The 17,828-nt window shown below is 49.3% G+C and overlaps 1 protein-coding gene across 1 annotated transcript; it reads right to left on the bottom strand.

Moving 5' to 3' along the window:
• Window positions 1-927: 927 nt before the first annotated feature.
• Window positions 928-6,691, bottom strand: LOC127327746 (uncharacterized). The gene is made up of 11 exons (XM_051354540.2): window positions 6,500-6,691; window positions 6,340-6,405; window positions 6,057-6,245; window positions 5,150-5,281; window positions 4,396-4,535; window positions 3,876-3,959; window positions 3,336-3,458; window positions 2,255-2,365; window positions 1,472-1,642; window positions 1,280-1,359; window positions 928-1,199 (listed from the first exon to the last, which is right to left on the bottom strand). The coding sequence occupies exons 1-11, from the start codon at window positions 6,528-6,530 to the stop codon at window positions 1,151-1,153; spliced, it is 1,176 nt and encodes a 391-aa protein (XP_051210500.1). The 5' UTR covers window positions 6,531-6,691; the 3' UTR covers window positions 928-1,150.
• Between the last annotated feature and the right edge of the window lie 11,137 nt (window positions 6,692-17,828).

Genomic DNA, 17,828 nt, shown 5'->3' on the forward strand with positions numbered 1-17,828 from the left:
CTATGTAAAATGTTATAATTAGTGAAAATGAAAAACAATTTTTTAGGGATGGCTGTACACGGCACGCCGGTGTGGGATTACCGTCCCTAAATTAAGAAGCTCATGCCGGCGCGCCCCATACAGCTATGCCAGCGCCCATGTTTGTGTTCTCCCTAGGGCGTTCTCGAGCTCCTGCTCATCCCGGCCATCGCCCTGAACCCGCCTAAATATCTTGAGATGGTTGTTCATGACGCGGATGACATGCAGCATGCTGTCCTTGCTGGTGATGATCCGAGATGCCCCTATGTGAAACGGCCCCCAGATGCTCACCGGGAAGACGGCGAGGGAGAACTTAGCGGTGGCCTCGTCAAGAACAAGCATGGTGGCGTCACCTTCGATTCCAAAGTAGAGGGAGCCATTGGCACGCCCCATGAAACTTTTACCCAAGGAGTACGCCGGTGGAAGTTGCACGTCGACGCTGGCGGCCGTCGTGTGGACTTGGTACCATCCACCGTCGCTTCGTCCCGAGGAGAAACGCATGCCATGGTCTTGCTGACAGCCGAGAGGATCCTGAAGTTAGACATGCCGATGCGGGGGCGGCCGGCATCGCTTCGGGCGCCGTCGAGGAGGCAGTGGAACACGGAGAGGTTGGTCCCTAGATACACCCTACGGAATTGGGGTCCGCGATTCTGCTCCTGTAAACTTCTTCCTATATATTCAAGGTAGCATGTTTGACCAGGTTTACACAAGCAAGGCTGGTGTTTTATCGACGTTCATCCGTTGGTGCCAATCCAACTCTACACCGACTCTACCCTCCTTCAATCCTACTACTTCAGGGACTAGACTCCTATGTCAGCTCCCTCTTATCACAACCCCCGAGACTCCTACCCTCCAACAGAAAACACAGTGCAAACAGCGATAACAACAATGATCAGAACTCAGAAGCCATCACACACAGAATTGAGCGATAAAAGATGGGGCAACCACAAGGAACAACTGTTAATCAGTCGTGCAAACATGCCAAACGGATACATATCATCACAGAAGTGACATTGAGTTACTTGATCTACCAGAGGAACATAATGAATACACGAAATCCAAGTCTTTAAGCCCTTCGACTTGTTGGAACTAGATGTTCCAGCAAGTCCTTTTACTTGCAACCACCAGACAGTCACTTAGCTTTGCTGCCTCGAGACTTCCTCAACGACTCCAAAGCTTTCCTGCAGATTCCAAGCAGGTCATTCAGAGATTTAGAATCAGGGAACAACTTAACCAACAAGGTAGCAGATGGGATAGATACCGTAGTGCAGCGTCGATCTCAGCGTTCCCCGGGTCCAGCTTGAGCCCATCACAAAATCGTTGGGAAGCCCCTTTGTAGTCCTGCAGGTGATGCAAAGATCAAATGAATCATCCAGAGCATGTTACATGACAAAGACGAAAGCAACCAACTGTATCGCCATCTGCATTTCGTTAGCATCTGCCAACATGTTACCTTCAGTAACATCAGAGCGGTGCCCTGCCGGTAACAGGCCTTTGGCCAGTCAGGTCGAATGCGTCTGCATTCGTTAGCGTCTGCCAAAGCCTTAGCTCCATCGCTCATGTGATACCAGCAAAGGCTCCTGTTTGAGAACCAGGTTGCATCAGCAGGCTCAAGGAGGATCAGCTACATCAACAAGAAAAATCAAAAGTTAACAGGATTGAACAGATATTTTTCATAAAAATAAAACGTAATAAAGAGTTAAGACCAGTCAGCAAGTTAATGATATGCATATATTTACAGTAGGATCTCATTTTCCCTAACCATCATCACACCATAGCTACTTTAGAGCAATGCCAGCATAGATCTTTTCACAGCCACAAAACTGAAGTACAAAACAATCAATGCAACGGAGGAGGGACGGACGACATAATCATCACTTGGACCCTCCTACTAAGTAACTGGAAATAACAAAGCCATCAAAGACACGGTTCATTGGGACCTTTCCCAGTGACTACAAGCCAGACAACCAGCTCCATACAAAACTCAGCCTATCAAGGAATACTACGAGACTAGGTGAGTCTCTCTGTAATCATATATAATCATAAAATTTTGCCTGCTACAAATCAAAAGCTTCGAGCTATCATATCGTATGCACCAAATACTACCTCTATCCATAAATAGATGTCTAGATACATCCAAATTTAGTCAAATCACAGACATCTATTTATAGACGGAGGGAGTAATAAAATTATGGAAATGATAACATAGAAAGAAATATATGGTGTTTTAATTTACCAGACTGTAGGTTAATATGGCATTATTATAATCCTTTGTCTTGAACGCGTAACTTGCCATTGCCTTATACCCTGCTACTCTAGTTTTCCGTTTAGCCAAAGGCTCATCATCCTGCGAATAATAGATGAGCAAATGGTTCACAAGCATAATGAACAAAATACGTAGGAAAGATATACCAAACGAACTACCTAGAAGTGTGATTTAAATATTTGGGAGCAGAGGGTTTTGATTACAAAATTATCTTTTCACTCACATTTCTATGATTGCACAAGCATAATACTTCAAGTACTCCAAAGCTAGTAATCATGGGGAGTACTGTAACGGAAAATATACCACACAAGTAAAATGTCACTTCACGTATCATGTACTGATAATATCATGCTTATCAGTTCAAAATTGCACAATCTATATATAGATAGCATTACCAACCACCAGCAGTCTCACCCACCAGTTGGAAAGACGCTACCTGACAAATAGCAAGAAACCGGAGGGTTTACTCCCACATTTAACCTCCCTGAACATCCCTTGTAATCATCAGTCTTTTGTACAATTAGAGAAAACAGATTCTCCTAGCAGTCCTTCATAATTGTTGAGTGAAGTCCTTCATAATTATTAGTTCAACTATTGCAAACTTCCCTTACAATTGAGGTCACTTTTAAGAATAAAATCAACTAGCACTACTTTTAGGAAACACTACTTGATCATAGCTACGGTGATTACAAAGGCACACCTTAATTGTGCTTCAGTACTCCCAACTTCTATGAAGTCAAGACATATAACACCTCTGCAATCCATTTATGCAAATAAGCCTTTTCATTGACTTATTAGATTTAGTAAATTGCATAGAACACAAGATTTAATAGTCAATGGTCAGACGATAATTTGCATAAAAGCTCAGGAATTATTTCTAAAGGTTTTATGGCAAGTGTGTTCTATTCTTGTTAAAGATATACAATGCATAAACGTGGGTTTCAAGGGTCGAAGTACAGTTAGTCAGGAATTCTTTTCCTCTAATAAAAGTACACGCATTCAGAGTTTAAAAAACAGTGCTGGTGCATGTGGTGTCAAATAGATGTCTTACATTAGGAGTAACTCCTGCAGCAGCATCCTCCATTACAGAATTGAAGAAGTCAGCTGAAATAACATTTGCAGCACGGAGTTTTTCTCCAGAATAGGCTAAATATGACTCCCGATCGGCACCAGCCTGTCATAGAAAAGTGTTGTTAGAGATCTGTCCTCAAGATGACCTGGGTAACATTTCATACTTGCAGAACTTTCAGGAATGACTAACAAACTTAGTGCCACTGTGTCTGCCTGGATTTTTCTAGCACTCCCTCCGATCCATAACAAGTGACACATATTATGGATCAGAGGTAGTAAATCATTTGGTTTGACTCGTTTTCACCTTGCTTGTGGACTTGTCACAAAAAAATAAAATTGATGGTCAGAAGTTTGGGTTAAGTTGGTCACAAGTATCAAGACAACATCACTCTGCTCAATGTTTACAAACTAAACACCAGCAAAGGAAGTCAGTAGCTCCCTAAGTGTGGAAATCTGTAATAACTCTAGCAAATGAATACACCAATTCAAGAACAAGACAAGCTAACATGAAGTACAATACCTTCATCAGGATTAGGATGCACAGCTTTGAGTCAGCATCCAAAGCAGCCATCATAGGTGTCTTACCGTTTACCATCTTGTTGACCTGATGAAATAAGGAAATTATCTCCTATATAGTCAAAGTAATGTTGACTATGAATAATGTACGATAACATTTACATAGAATGGTCAACATACTGAAACATATTATTGTACATATCTTTCAGGAAAAATTGAACAGCTTCCATAGCATTAGAATGATACACCACCATATTATCAACATATAATTGCCATGTAGATTTGGTAAAGTCTTGACTAGCGAACTTCATATAATTATAGATGACTCTTGAAGTATGACTATAAATATAACGAAATGTGGATGAATTACTTCAAAACTGCTTAGCAAGTCTAGCAGCCACTACAGAACCAGGGCAGAAGGCAAGAAAAAAATGTAATGAAGATTTGAAGAGTTCAATATGTCGCTCTTGTTAAACTAGCAACCTTCATACTACACTAGATTAAATGTATGTACTTGAACTTACATCTGCATTGTGGTCCAATAAAATCTTCATGGTCCCATCCTGCCCTTGAGTAGCAGCAACATGAAGTGGTGTACCACACGAAGCAACTGGGTCAACATAAGCTCCTTTTGCAAGCAATAACTTTACCATTTCACAATCTCCTAAAAAAGAGCCATAAACTTATTACGTTATAGGATAGATACTTTCTGAGAAATTCTATTACTGAAAAATAATCTGTGAACTTATTGTATGCGAGGAAGGTATTTCGCTTTTACTATGTCCCCAGAATCTCAGTTTTCTGGAACAGGTGCCTACAATACTTTATTCAAATTCCCTGCTAACCCAAAAGGGTTTGGGACTGAAGTACCATAAGGCTAATATACCATAAGGCCAAAATTTACATTCTATGGTTGGTTGGTTAAATGGCAGAAACAACAACAGCTCAAAATTGAAAACATGCAAAGGTGGGACATACTGAAGCTGTGGCACTGCTTGTAAATTGAAAAAACCACCTACATACATCCAACTCTCATACATGATGACATGTGATAGGTTGTTTTCATGAAAATTATGCAGGAATTAACCATCGGGTTTGAAGATAATTCATTAGCATTGTGGGGGGAAAATAGTATCAGACAAAAATGGAAACATATCCTATCTAATAAGAAAAAGATACAATCAAAACTAATACAATTTACGAATTGAAAATAAAACATAAGAAAACTTGCCGTGAGGATATAATACATGACAGAAATGTGTACTTATAGAGGTAGACCTGATCCAACGGCTTCGTGCAAAGGGGAAAACCCATCATGATTGGGCATGTCTTGATTGGCACCATGATCAAGAAGATACTTGGCAGCAGACACATTCTTAGATAGTACCGCCCAAAACAGAGGTGTTCTACCTGTCAAGCACACAAGAGTGGAGCTTACTGATGCGGAGCATACTAAAGTTTAGCAAAGAAACCAAATCTTTTTATAGAAGCATATTTGATCTCCAACACCAAGAATACAATCGCAGAAGCTCCATGGCCTCGACTATAATTTCTGGGAGCATGAAAATTAGAAATGGATGCTGAAGATACACAAAATAGACCAATGAACTCTGGATGCTGAATGAATTGGAATGTCAGAAGGCAGGAGACACATTTGGGACTTAAATACAGCCGCAACATATGAACAATCAAGTTCATCTACATGGGGGATGTGGATATGTGCAAATAAGTAAAAACCCAAACAATCATGAAATCAATGAGTAGCCTATGCAACCAAACAATAGTTGCTTAGGATATAAGTGAGCATGGGCAACAAGACTCCATACGAAGCTATATGAGCATGAGTGAACACAGCAGACAGGGGTATGATAACTGAAGCCAAAAAGTGTGGTTCGGATCATAAATGCTTCTGCAACAAATTTAGGCATTGTTTCATGATGCTTCTACATGTTTCCTAGCAGAATTCTAGCATAAGTAATTTATGTCCTTGAGAGTTGAGACATCAGCACAAACCTAAAGACGCAGAAAACAACCCAGTACCACGAAGCCACAATAAGCAGCCATATAGTTCAATCAATGATTTCGGCAATGCAGAGAAAAACAAAACACAGATCACCGGAGTACTTGGTGAAATATGTGACAAACGACAGTTTATACTAGTACAAGATTTCGGATGGAGATGGACCTTCCCCGTCGACGACATTCACATCCACACCGAGGTCCTGGACCAGGTAGCGGCACACCTCCATGCTGCCTCTGCTGGCGGCGACGTGCAGCGGGCTGAGGCCTTTCATCATCCCTTCATCCGCCCACCTCAGGGCGTCCACTGCCTCCCTGAGGCGGCCCCTGCCCGTGTCCAGCATTGCCACGAGAACTGCAACCCCCGAAAAAAAATGAGCACGCGACCCGAGCGGGAAAACCGCAAAAAACTGAGACGGCGGAGAGGCGCAGACAGCGCGCGTACGTACGCTTGAAGCGGGGGAGGTCGCCGTCGAACGCCGCATCGAAGATGAGGTTGAGCATCGCGCCGCCGTCTGCGCGCGCGGCGCGCAGCAGGAGTAGCAGATCGGGTCAGTCAGGGTACGGACTAGGGTTCGCGGTGGGGATGAAGGGGGCCGGGGAGCTTACCGAGGGTAGAAGCAGAGCGAGGTGGTGCCATGGCGCCTGCGTAGCCCTCTAGCCCGGCCTACAGGGGTTGGAGATGGTAGGGGTTTGGGAGGGGTGGTGGGTGGGTGTGGATGGAGGAGAGGGTTAGCGAGCGGGCGTGTTTTTCGAAATGCACAGGAGATGGCGTACGTCGGAAGCTAGTCGTCGCGTCGGCGGAGGAAATGGGGGACAAGTGGACAACTGTCAACCCTTGCCATACAACCCCTTCTATTTCGGAGGGATTTCCTCTAGTACTAAGAGCATCTCTCGCGTCCCCCAAAGGGATTTGGGACGCGTCAGACAGAAATTGCGTTCCAGCCGCGTCCCCCAAAGCCCATTTTTGTCCGACGCGGCCCGATACGGTGTTCGGCGCCCCGAGCCCGTCCCCGTCCCACAGGGGACGCACCGGGGACGTCGGACACAACGAAAAGCGAGGCGGGCTCCCACATGTCGGCGACTATTTGCATAAACCGTTGGTTCTCTTTTCTCGTCGCTCCTTCCTTCCCGCGCCTCCCACCCCACCGCCGCCGCTGGATTTCCCGGCCATTTGGGCGTCTGATCTCTGCTGAGAGTCGGCACCGTTGTCGCGGCTGGGGCTCCCGCCGGTCGTGGCGCCGCCGCCGCGTCGTCAGCGCGTCCCAGAACGCGCCGTCAAATCCGCCCCACCTCCACGCACAGAAGGTGCTCGACGCCAGGTAGGCGCGATTGGCCGTTGTTTGTTGCGTCGTCTGCCTCGGCGTAATTTTAACCATTGATTTTGCTTTAGCCATGGACAGCGACGATGAGATAGTTGCCCTGCTGCTGGAGGACGAGCAAGCCTTCGACGACGACCTGCGGGAGCATTTGCTGATCATCGCGTCCCTCCAGGACATGCTTGACACTGAGGCGGAGAAGAGGAAGAGGCCGCGCCGCCGAGGATTGATACGTCTCCAACGTACCTATAATTTCTGATGTTCCATGCTTGTTTTATGACAATACTTACATGTTTTGCTTGCATTTTATAATGTTTTATGCATTTTTCGGAACTAACCTATTAACGAGATGCCGAAGGGCCAGTTGCTGTTTTCTGTTGTTTTTGGTTCCAGAAAGGCTGTTCGGGCAATATTCTTGGAATTCGACGAAACGAAGACCCAACATCTTATTTTTCCCGGAACCTTCCAGAAAGTCAGAGTGGGACCAGAGGGGAGCCCTGGGGGCCTGTTGTGGGTATACTTTATGGGTATATCAACGACATGGCCTGGATCCGGCAAGCCCGGGTGGCCCACAGACGGTGATGGTGGCATGTGGCCCATCGGGCGGCCCAGTTGCTGTTGATCATGAAGGATGAAGTCCAGCACAGGAACGAGGAGCCGGATCTCAACCGACCTACGAAGAGGCCGGATCCGTGGAGGCCCATAAAGTATCCGGATCCAGCACGGCCAAGATGGAAGGCGGATCCTTGACGTACACGGCAAGATATTGTACCGTAGTTAGGCAACTTGTATTCCGGCTAGGACTCTCCATGTAAACCCTAGATTCGTGCGCCTATATAAGCCGGATCCCGGGAGCCCTAGAGGCACAACCATAACCATTGTAACAATGCGCAAGCGCCCAGATAATTCCAGACAAGCAGCAGTAGGCCCTGTCCTCGTGCAGGTGTTCCGAAGCTGGGTAACTCGCGTACCACCGTCCCGTGTGCACTCCGCCCTATGGCCCCTACTTCTTCTCCCTCTCGTGAGAATCCCTCCTCTGGGGTATCGTCGAATAGGCAACAACAGTTGGCGCCCACCGTGGGGCCTGCGGCGTCTGGAGGCCGGAACCGGGAGGGCTCCGCCATGGGAAGCTACGACGACACGATCGCTGTGGGGCGTGTTCTTTACGCCGGAAACCTTCCGATCGTCCCTCCGGACGAGTGCTGGATTCCGGCTAAGACTAACCCCGTCAAGCTATCCATCGTCCCAATCGGCGGCATCCACATCTTCATCGGCGAAACCGTCGATTCCGACGGGAACGCACTGATAAGTAACGCTGACGCGACCGCCGATGAGCAGGACGCAGTCGCGAAGATCCAATCTGAGTCGCAGGAACTTTCTAAGGAAGATTCCGCCTTAGATCTGAAAAAATCAAAGCCCACCCAATCCGCCCCTGAGCAGGAAATAACGGTGGAAGACCAATGCAGATCCGCCTGGGTCTCCCAGGTGTTAGAGAAGCAAAGGTGTCACTTCGTGCACTTCATAGCCCATACCGCCGGAGCCGCCCCTCAAGACGTCGGAGCTGGCCCCGTGCAGGATGAGGTGCCGGAAAATGCTGTCGCTCCGGAGCAGCAGGAGGCTGTCGGAGAAAGCGACGCTCCGGGACAAGAGGGTGCCGGAAACCCTGAGGAATCAATCCTCGACAACCTAAGCCCAAATTCCGACGATGCTTCATCCATGGATACGGAAGAGTTCAACCGCAAGCTAGAGGAACTGGGAGCTGGTGAGCAATCTGACGCAGAATCCGCCTAGCCTATGCAGGTTCTTGCAACCGTGGCACCGCTGGATGGGCAGGAAACGGAAGATGAAGACTCCACCCCCGACCCAGAACCATCCAACGCAGGATCTCCATTGTCACGGGAACGATCGCGCAAGGAAGTCTTGTCTCCGGAAGAGATGGTCGAGCAAGCACGCATGGATTTAGTCGCACAGTCTGATGTCCTCAACAAGCCGATAACCCCTGACAACGCCGCAGATCTGGAGGCCTTAGAAGCCACAAGGAAGGAGATGCTGGCTACTGCCAAGAAGTTCGCCAACACCGCAGCTGCGATGCTGGATGAGAGGACAGAAGCTGCCAACTTTGTGGTCCACTTTCAGAAGAAGGACCGCGAGGTCGATGAATCTCTTGCGAAGGTCAAGGAACTCAGAAAGCACTGGGAGGAAAAGGTGAAGTTTGTTCAGGGGGAGGAAGATAGAATCAGGCGTGAAGCCATTCCTCCCCGCAGGATTACCTTCGCAACCCCCACAGAACAGCAGTCGTTCGCAACTCCAAAGGATAACATGAAGAAGGTTGTTGAGCTCCTGAAAAAGAAGGATGAAGAGATTGACATCAACTACGTCCGGACGCTCGTTGCTTCAGCAATGCAGCAACAGAGTAAGGCAGATACTTCGCGCAGGTTGGAGTCCAATCTGGATCACTGCTTATCCACCGCGCAGAAGGACGCCCTAGGAGATCAACATCATGATGGTGAATCGCGCACCGGATCCACGGAACGCAGGAGAAAAGTCAGGGAACATCCGAATCCAATCCCGGTGCCCTCGGCTTCGCCAGCAAGGGGAAAGGACCCGATGTATACCGGCAGAGACAAATATCGTCATCCATCACCACCGCCCGGAACTTCGCGACCTCCGCTGCCCCCTCGACGTCGCAGTCCTGCCGGAAACACCAGGCCCCATGGGCCAGGTGGAATTAACATCCGCGACAATATGCCACCACCTAGGAACAGGGACCGCACGCTGGAGCCACGCAGGAACCGGAACCAAGACCGTGAGCCTGAGCCTCGTCGGAACCAAGACCGCGAGCCTGAGCCTCGTCGGAACCAAGACCGCGAGCCAGAGCCTCACAGAAGTCAAGGACGCGAGCCTGAGCCCAGAAGGAGCCAGAACGAAGAGTACGCGCCTGAGCCTCGCAGGAGCCGGAATGACGTCGGCAACCACCATCAAGAGGAAGGAAGCCACCGAAGCCGGAGCCAGCCGCGGGAAGACCGCCGGGAATCTGAAGGCGGAAGAACATCTTACAGGCCCCCTCGCAGATCTCCCTCGCCACCACCTAGTGGAGGCGGAGGAGGAGGCGGAGGAGGAGGCGGAGGCGGAGGCCGAACGTCCCGTTACCGCTCAAAATCACCTGGTGGCGGTCCCCGCGACGCTCGGGAACGTCTCAACGAGTACAGATCTGGCTACATCGGCCCAAAGTGCTTCGGCCGGATGATCCGAGAGGAACCAAAGACAAGAAGCTTGAACCTTAAGCTACCCGGAAATCTGAAGCATTATGATGGCAGCGAGAGGCCGGATACCTGGATCGAGGATTACTACAATGCAGTAACCTTTGCCGGAGGAACCCCGAATATAGCCTGCCGCATGCTCCAGTTGTACCTTATTGGCCCAGCTCGTGTTTGGCTCAGCGACCTCGAGGAAAACACCAGCTTTTGCTGGTTTGAACTGAAGAAGGCCTTCGAGAACCACTTCAGGGGCACCTACAAAAGACCGGCCACCACAAGCGACCTTCAGGCCTGCATCCAGAAGAAGGGTGAAACATCCAGGAGTTTCCTCACCCGTTGGCTGGCGACCAGAAACGAGTACGAGAACGTAGATAACCGCACAGCAATGCACGCCTTCATTGGTGGCCTGCAGCGTGGAGGGCTGCTGCGACACAAGCTTACTTGCCTGGTGAATGCAAACAAACTCACGCTTGATGAGATGATAAACATCACCAGCGATCACACTGCCGCCGATGACGACGCAGGCGGAGATCTCGCAGCTACAGCCATACCCCTGCATCAGCAAAAGAAAAACCGTGACAATGGCGTCAGCAACAGCAACAAGCGGAAGAACCCCCCTGAAGACCAGAAAGGCGGAGGATCCGACATGGTCGCCATGACGTTCCAACGCGGAGGTCCAGGAGGCGGAAGAGGCCGCGGACGTGGAGGCGGAGCAGGCAGGGGCCAGCAGCGCGCCGACGAGGTCACCGCAGCCGGATCCCGCGCCCCCCAAACGTACGAAGAATACAGGGATATGCCGTGCCTGGCTCATCTAGATCCGGTTACGGGCAAATCCACTCACACCAATCGTAACTACAAGTGGGTCAATGATCTGAAAAACAACCCGGAGGCAGGGTACAAACGAGCCCGGAAGCACCGCCCACGCGGCAAAGGAGGCAAGGGCAAGAGCAAGGACAAAGAAGAGGACAGTTCCGAGGCAATGGACGGAGATGACGCTTCGCCGGATCCTAAAGAGGGTGCTGCAGCTAACAAGTCCAACCCCTTCGGGAAAAAGAGTGATGGGGCTTACCACACCTTCCTCGGAACCCCCACAGTCCGTGCCAGGAAATCGGCGCTCCGGCTCTTGAACGCCACAGTTCCGGCTGTGCCGCAGTATGTCAAGTGGTCGGAAAACGCCTGTACTTTTGACAGGTCGGATCATCCGGCCGTCATCCCCAAAGAGTGCTACGCTCTGGTTGTAAGTCCCCGCATAGACGGGTTTGACTTCTCCAAGTGCCTTATGGATGGCGGAGCTAGCCTGAACATCATGTACCTGGAGACTCTGGAGAGGATGAACCTCACCAAGGAACAGCTCAAGCACAGCACCACTGAATTCCATGGTGTGGTTCCGGGTAAGAAGGCAAACTCCCTGGGCAGCATCAAACTTCCCGTGGCCTTCGGCGATGTTAACAATTACCGCGAAGAGATGATCACGTTTGAAGTAGTGCCTTTCAAGAGCTCCTATCACGTAATCTTCGGCAGACCCACCTACCACAAGTTCCACGCCAGGGCATGCTACATCTACAACAAGCTCAAGATTCCGGGTCCCAACGGCATGATCACCGTGTCCGGAGACTACAAGAAAGCTAGGGACTGCGAGGAAGGCGAGGCCGCCTTCGCAGAATCCGTCCTATCTGCAGAGGAGCTGCAAGGCTACAGAGCCGCGGTGGATCCGACTGAGATGCAGACCACCAAGAAGCATATCTCCGAACAGAAAACCTCGTTCAAGGCCGCGATAGAAACCAAGAAGCACGACCTAATAGTAGGCGACAACTCCAAGCAGGTTTCAGTCGGAGCCAACATGGACCCCAAATAGGAAGATGCGCTCGTCGAGTTCCTCCGTGCTAACATGGATATCTTCGCATGGCAACCTTCTGACATGTCCGGAGTACCAAGGGAACTCGCCGAGCACTACCTCAACATAAATCCGGGTGCAAAACCGGTGAAGCAAGCTATGCGATGCTTTGGAGATAAGAAGCGCCGCGCCATAGGAATGGAATTAGCAAAGTTACTAGAGGCAGGTTTTGTAGTAGAAGTTATCCATACTGAGTGGGTCGCAAACCCCGTCTTTGTACCCAAAAAGAATTCTGAAATACTAAGAATGTGCATCGATTACTCCGGCTTGAATAAGCATTGTCCGAAGGATCCGTTCCCCTTGCCGCGCATTGACCAAGTCATTGATTCGACGGCAGGGGCGGAACTTCTGTGTTTTCTTGACGCATATTCCGGGTATCATCAGATCCGGATGAAGAAGTCCGACCAAAAGGCGACCTCGTTCATCACACCCTTTGGCACTTACTGCTATGTTACTATGCCCTTTGGCTTAAAAAACGCAGGTGCCACATACCAACGTACGATGCAGCGATGCTTGAAGGACCAAATTGGCCGGAATGTACACGCATACGTCGACGACATCGCAGTCATGACCCGAAAGGGATCCGACTTAATCAGCGACCTGAAGGAAACCTTTGACAATCTCCGACGGTACAAGATGATGTTAAATCCGCTGAAGTGCATCTTTGGCGTGTCAGCCGGAAAACTCCTTGGCTTCATTGTTTCCCACAGAGGAATTGAAGTTAACCCGGAAAAAATCAAGGCTATCCTGAACATAAAAAGGCCAACTTGTCTCAAAGATGTGAAACGATTAACTGGTTGTGTAGCAGCAATCAGTAGATTTGTTAGCCGTCTTGGCGAGAAAGCCCTACCTCTATACAAGCTGCTGAAGAAAGCAGACAAGTTTGTCTGGGATGAGGCAGCAGACGAAGCACTTCAGGGATTGAAGAACATACATTCCTCGCCACCTATATTGGCAGCTCCAATTGAGTCAGAGCCTATGCTCCTCTACATGGCAGCCACCAACAAGGTAATCAGCATCGTAATCGTGGTGGTGCGACAGGAAGAAGGACACGAGCATGGAGTCCAAAGGCCCGTCTATTACATTAGCGAAGTCTTGACGGAATCCAAACAGAGATACCCTCACTTTCAGAAGCTAGCTTATGGAGTTTTCCTAGGCAGCCGGAAGCTAAGACACTACTTCCAGGAACACCCCATGACAGTGGTGAGCAAAGCTCCACTGGCAACTATCATCAACAACTCCGACGCAACGGGGCGTGTAGCAAATTGGGGCATCGAGCTATCTGCCTTTGACATCAACTACGAAGCCAGAACCACAATCAAGTCGCAGGTCCTAGCGGATTTCATCGCGGATTGGACTGAAGCGCCGGAGGGCACACCTGTGGCGGAACCTGAAGCTTGGGTCATGCACTTTGACGGATCCAAGCAACATCAAGGCTCGGGGGCTGGAGTCACCCTGAAGTCACCTACCGGAGAAGAACTGCAGTACGTCCTGCAGATTCACTTCGAAGCAACAAACAATATGGCAGAATACGAGGCTCTACTACACGGTCTGCGCATCGCTAAGGAAATTGGGATCAAGCACATCATATGCTGCGGAGATTCCGACCTGGTGGCACAACAAGTAGCCGGAACCTGGAACGCCAGAAACTCCGTCATGGCGGCTTACAGAGACGAAGTTGACGAGATCACCAAGTGCTTCCTCGGATACGAAGTCAAGTATGTCAGGAGAGACGATAACACAGCGGCAGATATGCTGTCCAAGCTCGGATCCGGCAGGAAACCAATTCCGCCTGGCATCTTCCTTGAGCATCTACGGATACCCTCAGTGAAGGGCGCAAACCCGGAAAATCCTGATCTGGCAGTTTCTCCGGCTAAGGAAGTGATGGTTATCATTCCGGCCTGGACTCAGCCGTTCCTGGATTACCTCATTGATCGAAAGCTGCCGCAGGACGAGGTCCACGCACGACAGATCATCAGGTGAGCTAGATCCTACACAATTGTTGATGGACAGCTCTACAAACGAAGCGCAAACGGGGTATTCCTCAAATGTGTCTCCAGCCAGGATGGCATCGAAATCCTCAGAGAGATCCACGCAGGGGATTGAGGGCATCATGCCGCCCCCAGGTCCCTCGTCGCAAAAGCTTTTCGGTTAGAATTTTACTGGCTCACAGCTAAAGAAGACGCTGAAAAGCTGGTGAAAACTTTCTGAGGTTGTCAGTACTACGCTACGCAACCAAACGCACCAGCCCAAGAGCTGAAGACCATACCTATCACCTGGCCATTTGCGGTCTGGGGGCTCGATATGGTTGGTAAATTAAAGAAATCATCTCCTGGTGGGCATGAATACCTCCTGGTTGCTATTGACAAGTTCAGTAAGTGGATCGAGGCAAAGCCAGTGAGAAAAGCCGATGGTGCTACGGCACTAAAATTTGTACGCAGCCTCGTAACGAGATTCGGCATCCCACACAGCATAATCACAGACAATGGCACAAACTTTGCGCAAGGAGAACTCAGGGATTATTGTGATGAGGTTGGGATCCGGCTTGACCTTGCGTCTGTGGCTCACCCACAATCCAATGGTCAGGTCGAACGAGCCAATGGCCTTATACTAGCCGGAATGAAACCACGACTCGAGGAACCGCTGCGACGTGCAGCCGGAGCTTGGGCCGATGAGTTAGACTCTGTCATGTGGAGTTTACGAACTACCCCAAACAGGTCAACTGGATTTACTCCGTTGTTCCTGGTATACGGATCCGAAGCTGTGCTCCCCACAAACATCATCCACGATTCACCGCGAGTTTCCGCCTACGATGAAGAAACTGCTGACGAGGCTCGACAGCTATCGGTGGACCTGATCGAAGAAGCTCGGAATTTAGCTGACCAACGCTCTACCATCTACCAGCAGAAACTCCGACGCTATCACAGTCGTCGAGTTCGCAACCGCTCGTTCATGGTCGGAGACTTAGTCCTCCGCCTTCGACAAGTGAAAGATCACAAGTTGCAATCTCCATGGGAAGGACCTTTTGTCATCAGCAAAGTGCTGCACAACGGATCTTACTATCTTGTTGATTTCCGGGAATTAAAGGACAGACCTGATAACTGGCACCGGAAACGAAAACGAGAGAATCCGGGTGACATATATGATGAAACGGATCGTCCCTGGAATATAGCACAGCTACGTCCTTTCCACACTTAGCATTTTTACACATCACATACCTTGTAATATATATGATACATGATCAATGAAATAAAGCTTTCTGGTTCACTCTTAGAGTCTTTTACCTCCTTTAATTTTTCATTTCTGGATCATGTATGTTTTTCCGACTAAAACCGCAGAGCTGTCTCTCCGCCTAGGCGTGTATGAAAGTTGTGATTTTCAAAAATCGTCCTTTAGGACGTAAGCTTAAGTCTTCTGATGGAAATATTTTCCGTTGCGAATTCGTGGATTCCTAGTAGCGACTTCCGGCACCTTGGCTGGGGGCTTGTTTCCGCGGTTTTCGACGGATTGCCATTAGGTTCCGTCACCGCTGGCAAGCGTTTTCGGCTAAAGGTCTTCCTGCTCGCGGAAGGTCAAGCGAGTAAGCCGGAAAACATAGAAATCGGCACTTGCTTTCCAATGAAACGAAACATGCAAAATAATATTAACGGATAGCAGGATAAGTATTTTCCGCCCATGCATAATTGTTTCGTTCCTAGCTACTTAAGAATTTAAGTTATATTACAAACCCTCGCTGGGGCCAAAATGATGCATTGTCTTTTCCCGCAGGAATAAAGTTTTCAATCCTCCTTAGCCGGAGAGGTTTTGCCCTTTGGATCCCTTTCCTCAGCGTCCTCGGCCGGAGACGACACATCTTCACTGCCCTCTTCATCCTCCTCTAAGGCTGCAGCGCTGTCCTTGGGCTCATCTTGGGGAGCATCCTTGGAGCTGGTCCAGGTGAACTGGGTTCCGGATTCCGCAGGTCGGGCTTCCGCGTCGCGTTCCTTTTGAAGTTCGGCTTCAAGTGGCCCGTCAGCAGGAAGAACGACCTTGTCGTAGAATTCTTCATGCCGGATCCTGCGCGCAATGCGGGTATCATAGCCACTCACCGCATCCAGGAGCGCACCGATGTCTGTCTCCGGAGGAACGGCTGTGGTTACCGCGTCAATATCAAGCTCCTAGTTATGCGCCAAGCACATAGTTAAGGCCATCGCAGCTGCGCCTCGGGCCGATGATGCTTGCAAGTCCGTCACCAGCTCCGGAAGAACGTCCATCTTTTTAACAAGTTTGCGAACGTTGCAAGTGCGACTCCTCTTGATGGATAAGTTGTGGCATATCTTCCGAGAGGCGGAGATGAGATCTTTGCAATCATCGCCTGCAAGTTGAAGAAGGTCGTCTCGGGGAAACAGATTCCGACGTTTTTCCGGGTATCCAAGCGGCTCTGCATGAGATAATCAGATATAAGCAGGCAGATTGAGCACAAACAAAAATCAGACATCTGTTTAAAGTTCCGATTTCATACCCAGGATGTATTCATTGAGCAAATCCCAATGACGTTCTGCGGTCTCCATATATCTCCGGAGTCCATTGAGCTATTTCTGCTGCCTCTTGACGGTCTCGCTGTCCGCATTTCTCTTCAACAAGAATTCGCCCTTTTCCCTGGTCAGTTCGGAGTTTTTCTCCGCCAGTTGTTTCTCGGCCTGCTCCCTTTTTTGTTCCGCCTCCATCAGTTTCGTCTCCAATTCTTGGTACGAGGAGCGCAGGTTCTCAAGTTCTGAGGAGGTTGTGGCAAGGGAAGAGGATGCGCCTGTAATGAAATAAATCAAAAACAAGTTCAACGTCGGAACGTGAGTTAATGACAAAAAAGGGCGGAAACCAACCTTGGGCGTCCGCCAGCTGTTTATTCAGTTCTGCATTTTCATTTTTCAGGGTCCGGATATTTTCCGCTTGACCCAGGGTAACGCGGCGCTGAAGGGCAATGTTCTTGTGCAGCTCAAAGTGCAGCGCCTGCTGTTCCTGTAAAATAAAGTCAGAGCAGGAGTAAAAATTCCGCCTATAATAGTGGGTTCCTTTGAAGCATTATTGCCGGAACCTTTCCGCCATAATGCTTGGGGGCTACTGCTACAATTTAAAAATATCTCCAGAAGTGACCTTTGTCTAAGAATCTAGACGCTAATTAGTATCTAGTTTCCGCCTACATGCTTGGGGGCTACTAGGGAGTACCTTTTGCTTGCAGATGAGTTTGTCGAAGAACTGGCCGACGTCCTTCTTGAAGTCCTGAATTTTCGACGTCGCGACATCAGGTTTCCCCTAGGCGTTGTCCAGCATGGCGTTGAGCAAGTCTTGTTCAAGCTCCCATTTCTCCGCCTCAGTAAGTTTGTTGAAAAACTTAGTTGCATATGCCTTGGGGGTGGTAGTGAGGTCAGCCGGATCTCCAAAGTTCTTCGGAAATACGACGACATCGTCAGCACTGGCTTCAGCTTTCTCAG

Source organism: Lolium perenne, chromosome 1, assembly GCF_019359855.2.
Source record: "Lolium perenne isolate Kyuss_39 chromosome 1, Kyuss_2.0, whole genome shotgun sequence".
Lineage (NCBI taxonomy): Eukaryota > Viridiplantae > Streptophyta > Magnoliopsida > Poales > Poaceae > Lolium > Lolium perenne.

Bases quoted from the DNA above. Each gene is read 5' to 3' on its own strand.
- LOC127327746 (XM_051354540.2), bottom strand. From the start codon at position 6,530: ATGGCACCACCTCGCTCTGCTTCTACCCTCG. The intron at 4,536-5,149 runs GTCTACCTCTAT...GCTCTTTTTTAG, and splicing joins GCACGAAGCCGTTGGATCAG to GAGATTGTGAAATGGTAAAG. The intron at 3,960-4,395 runs GTAAGTTCAAGT...TTATTTCATCAG, and splicing joins TATTGGACCACAATGCAGAT to GTCAACAAGATGGTAAACGG.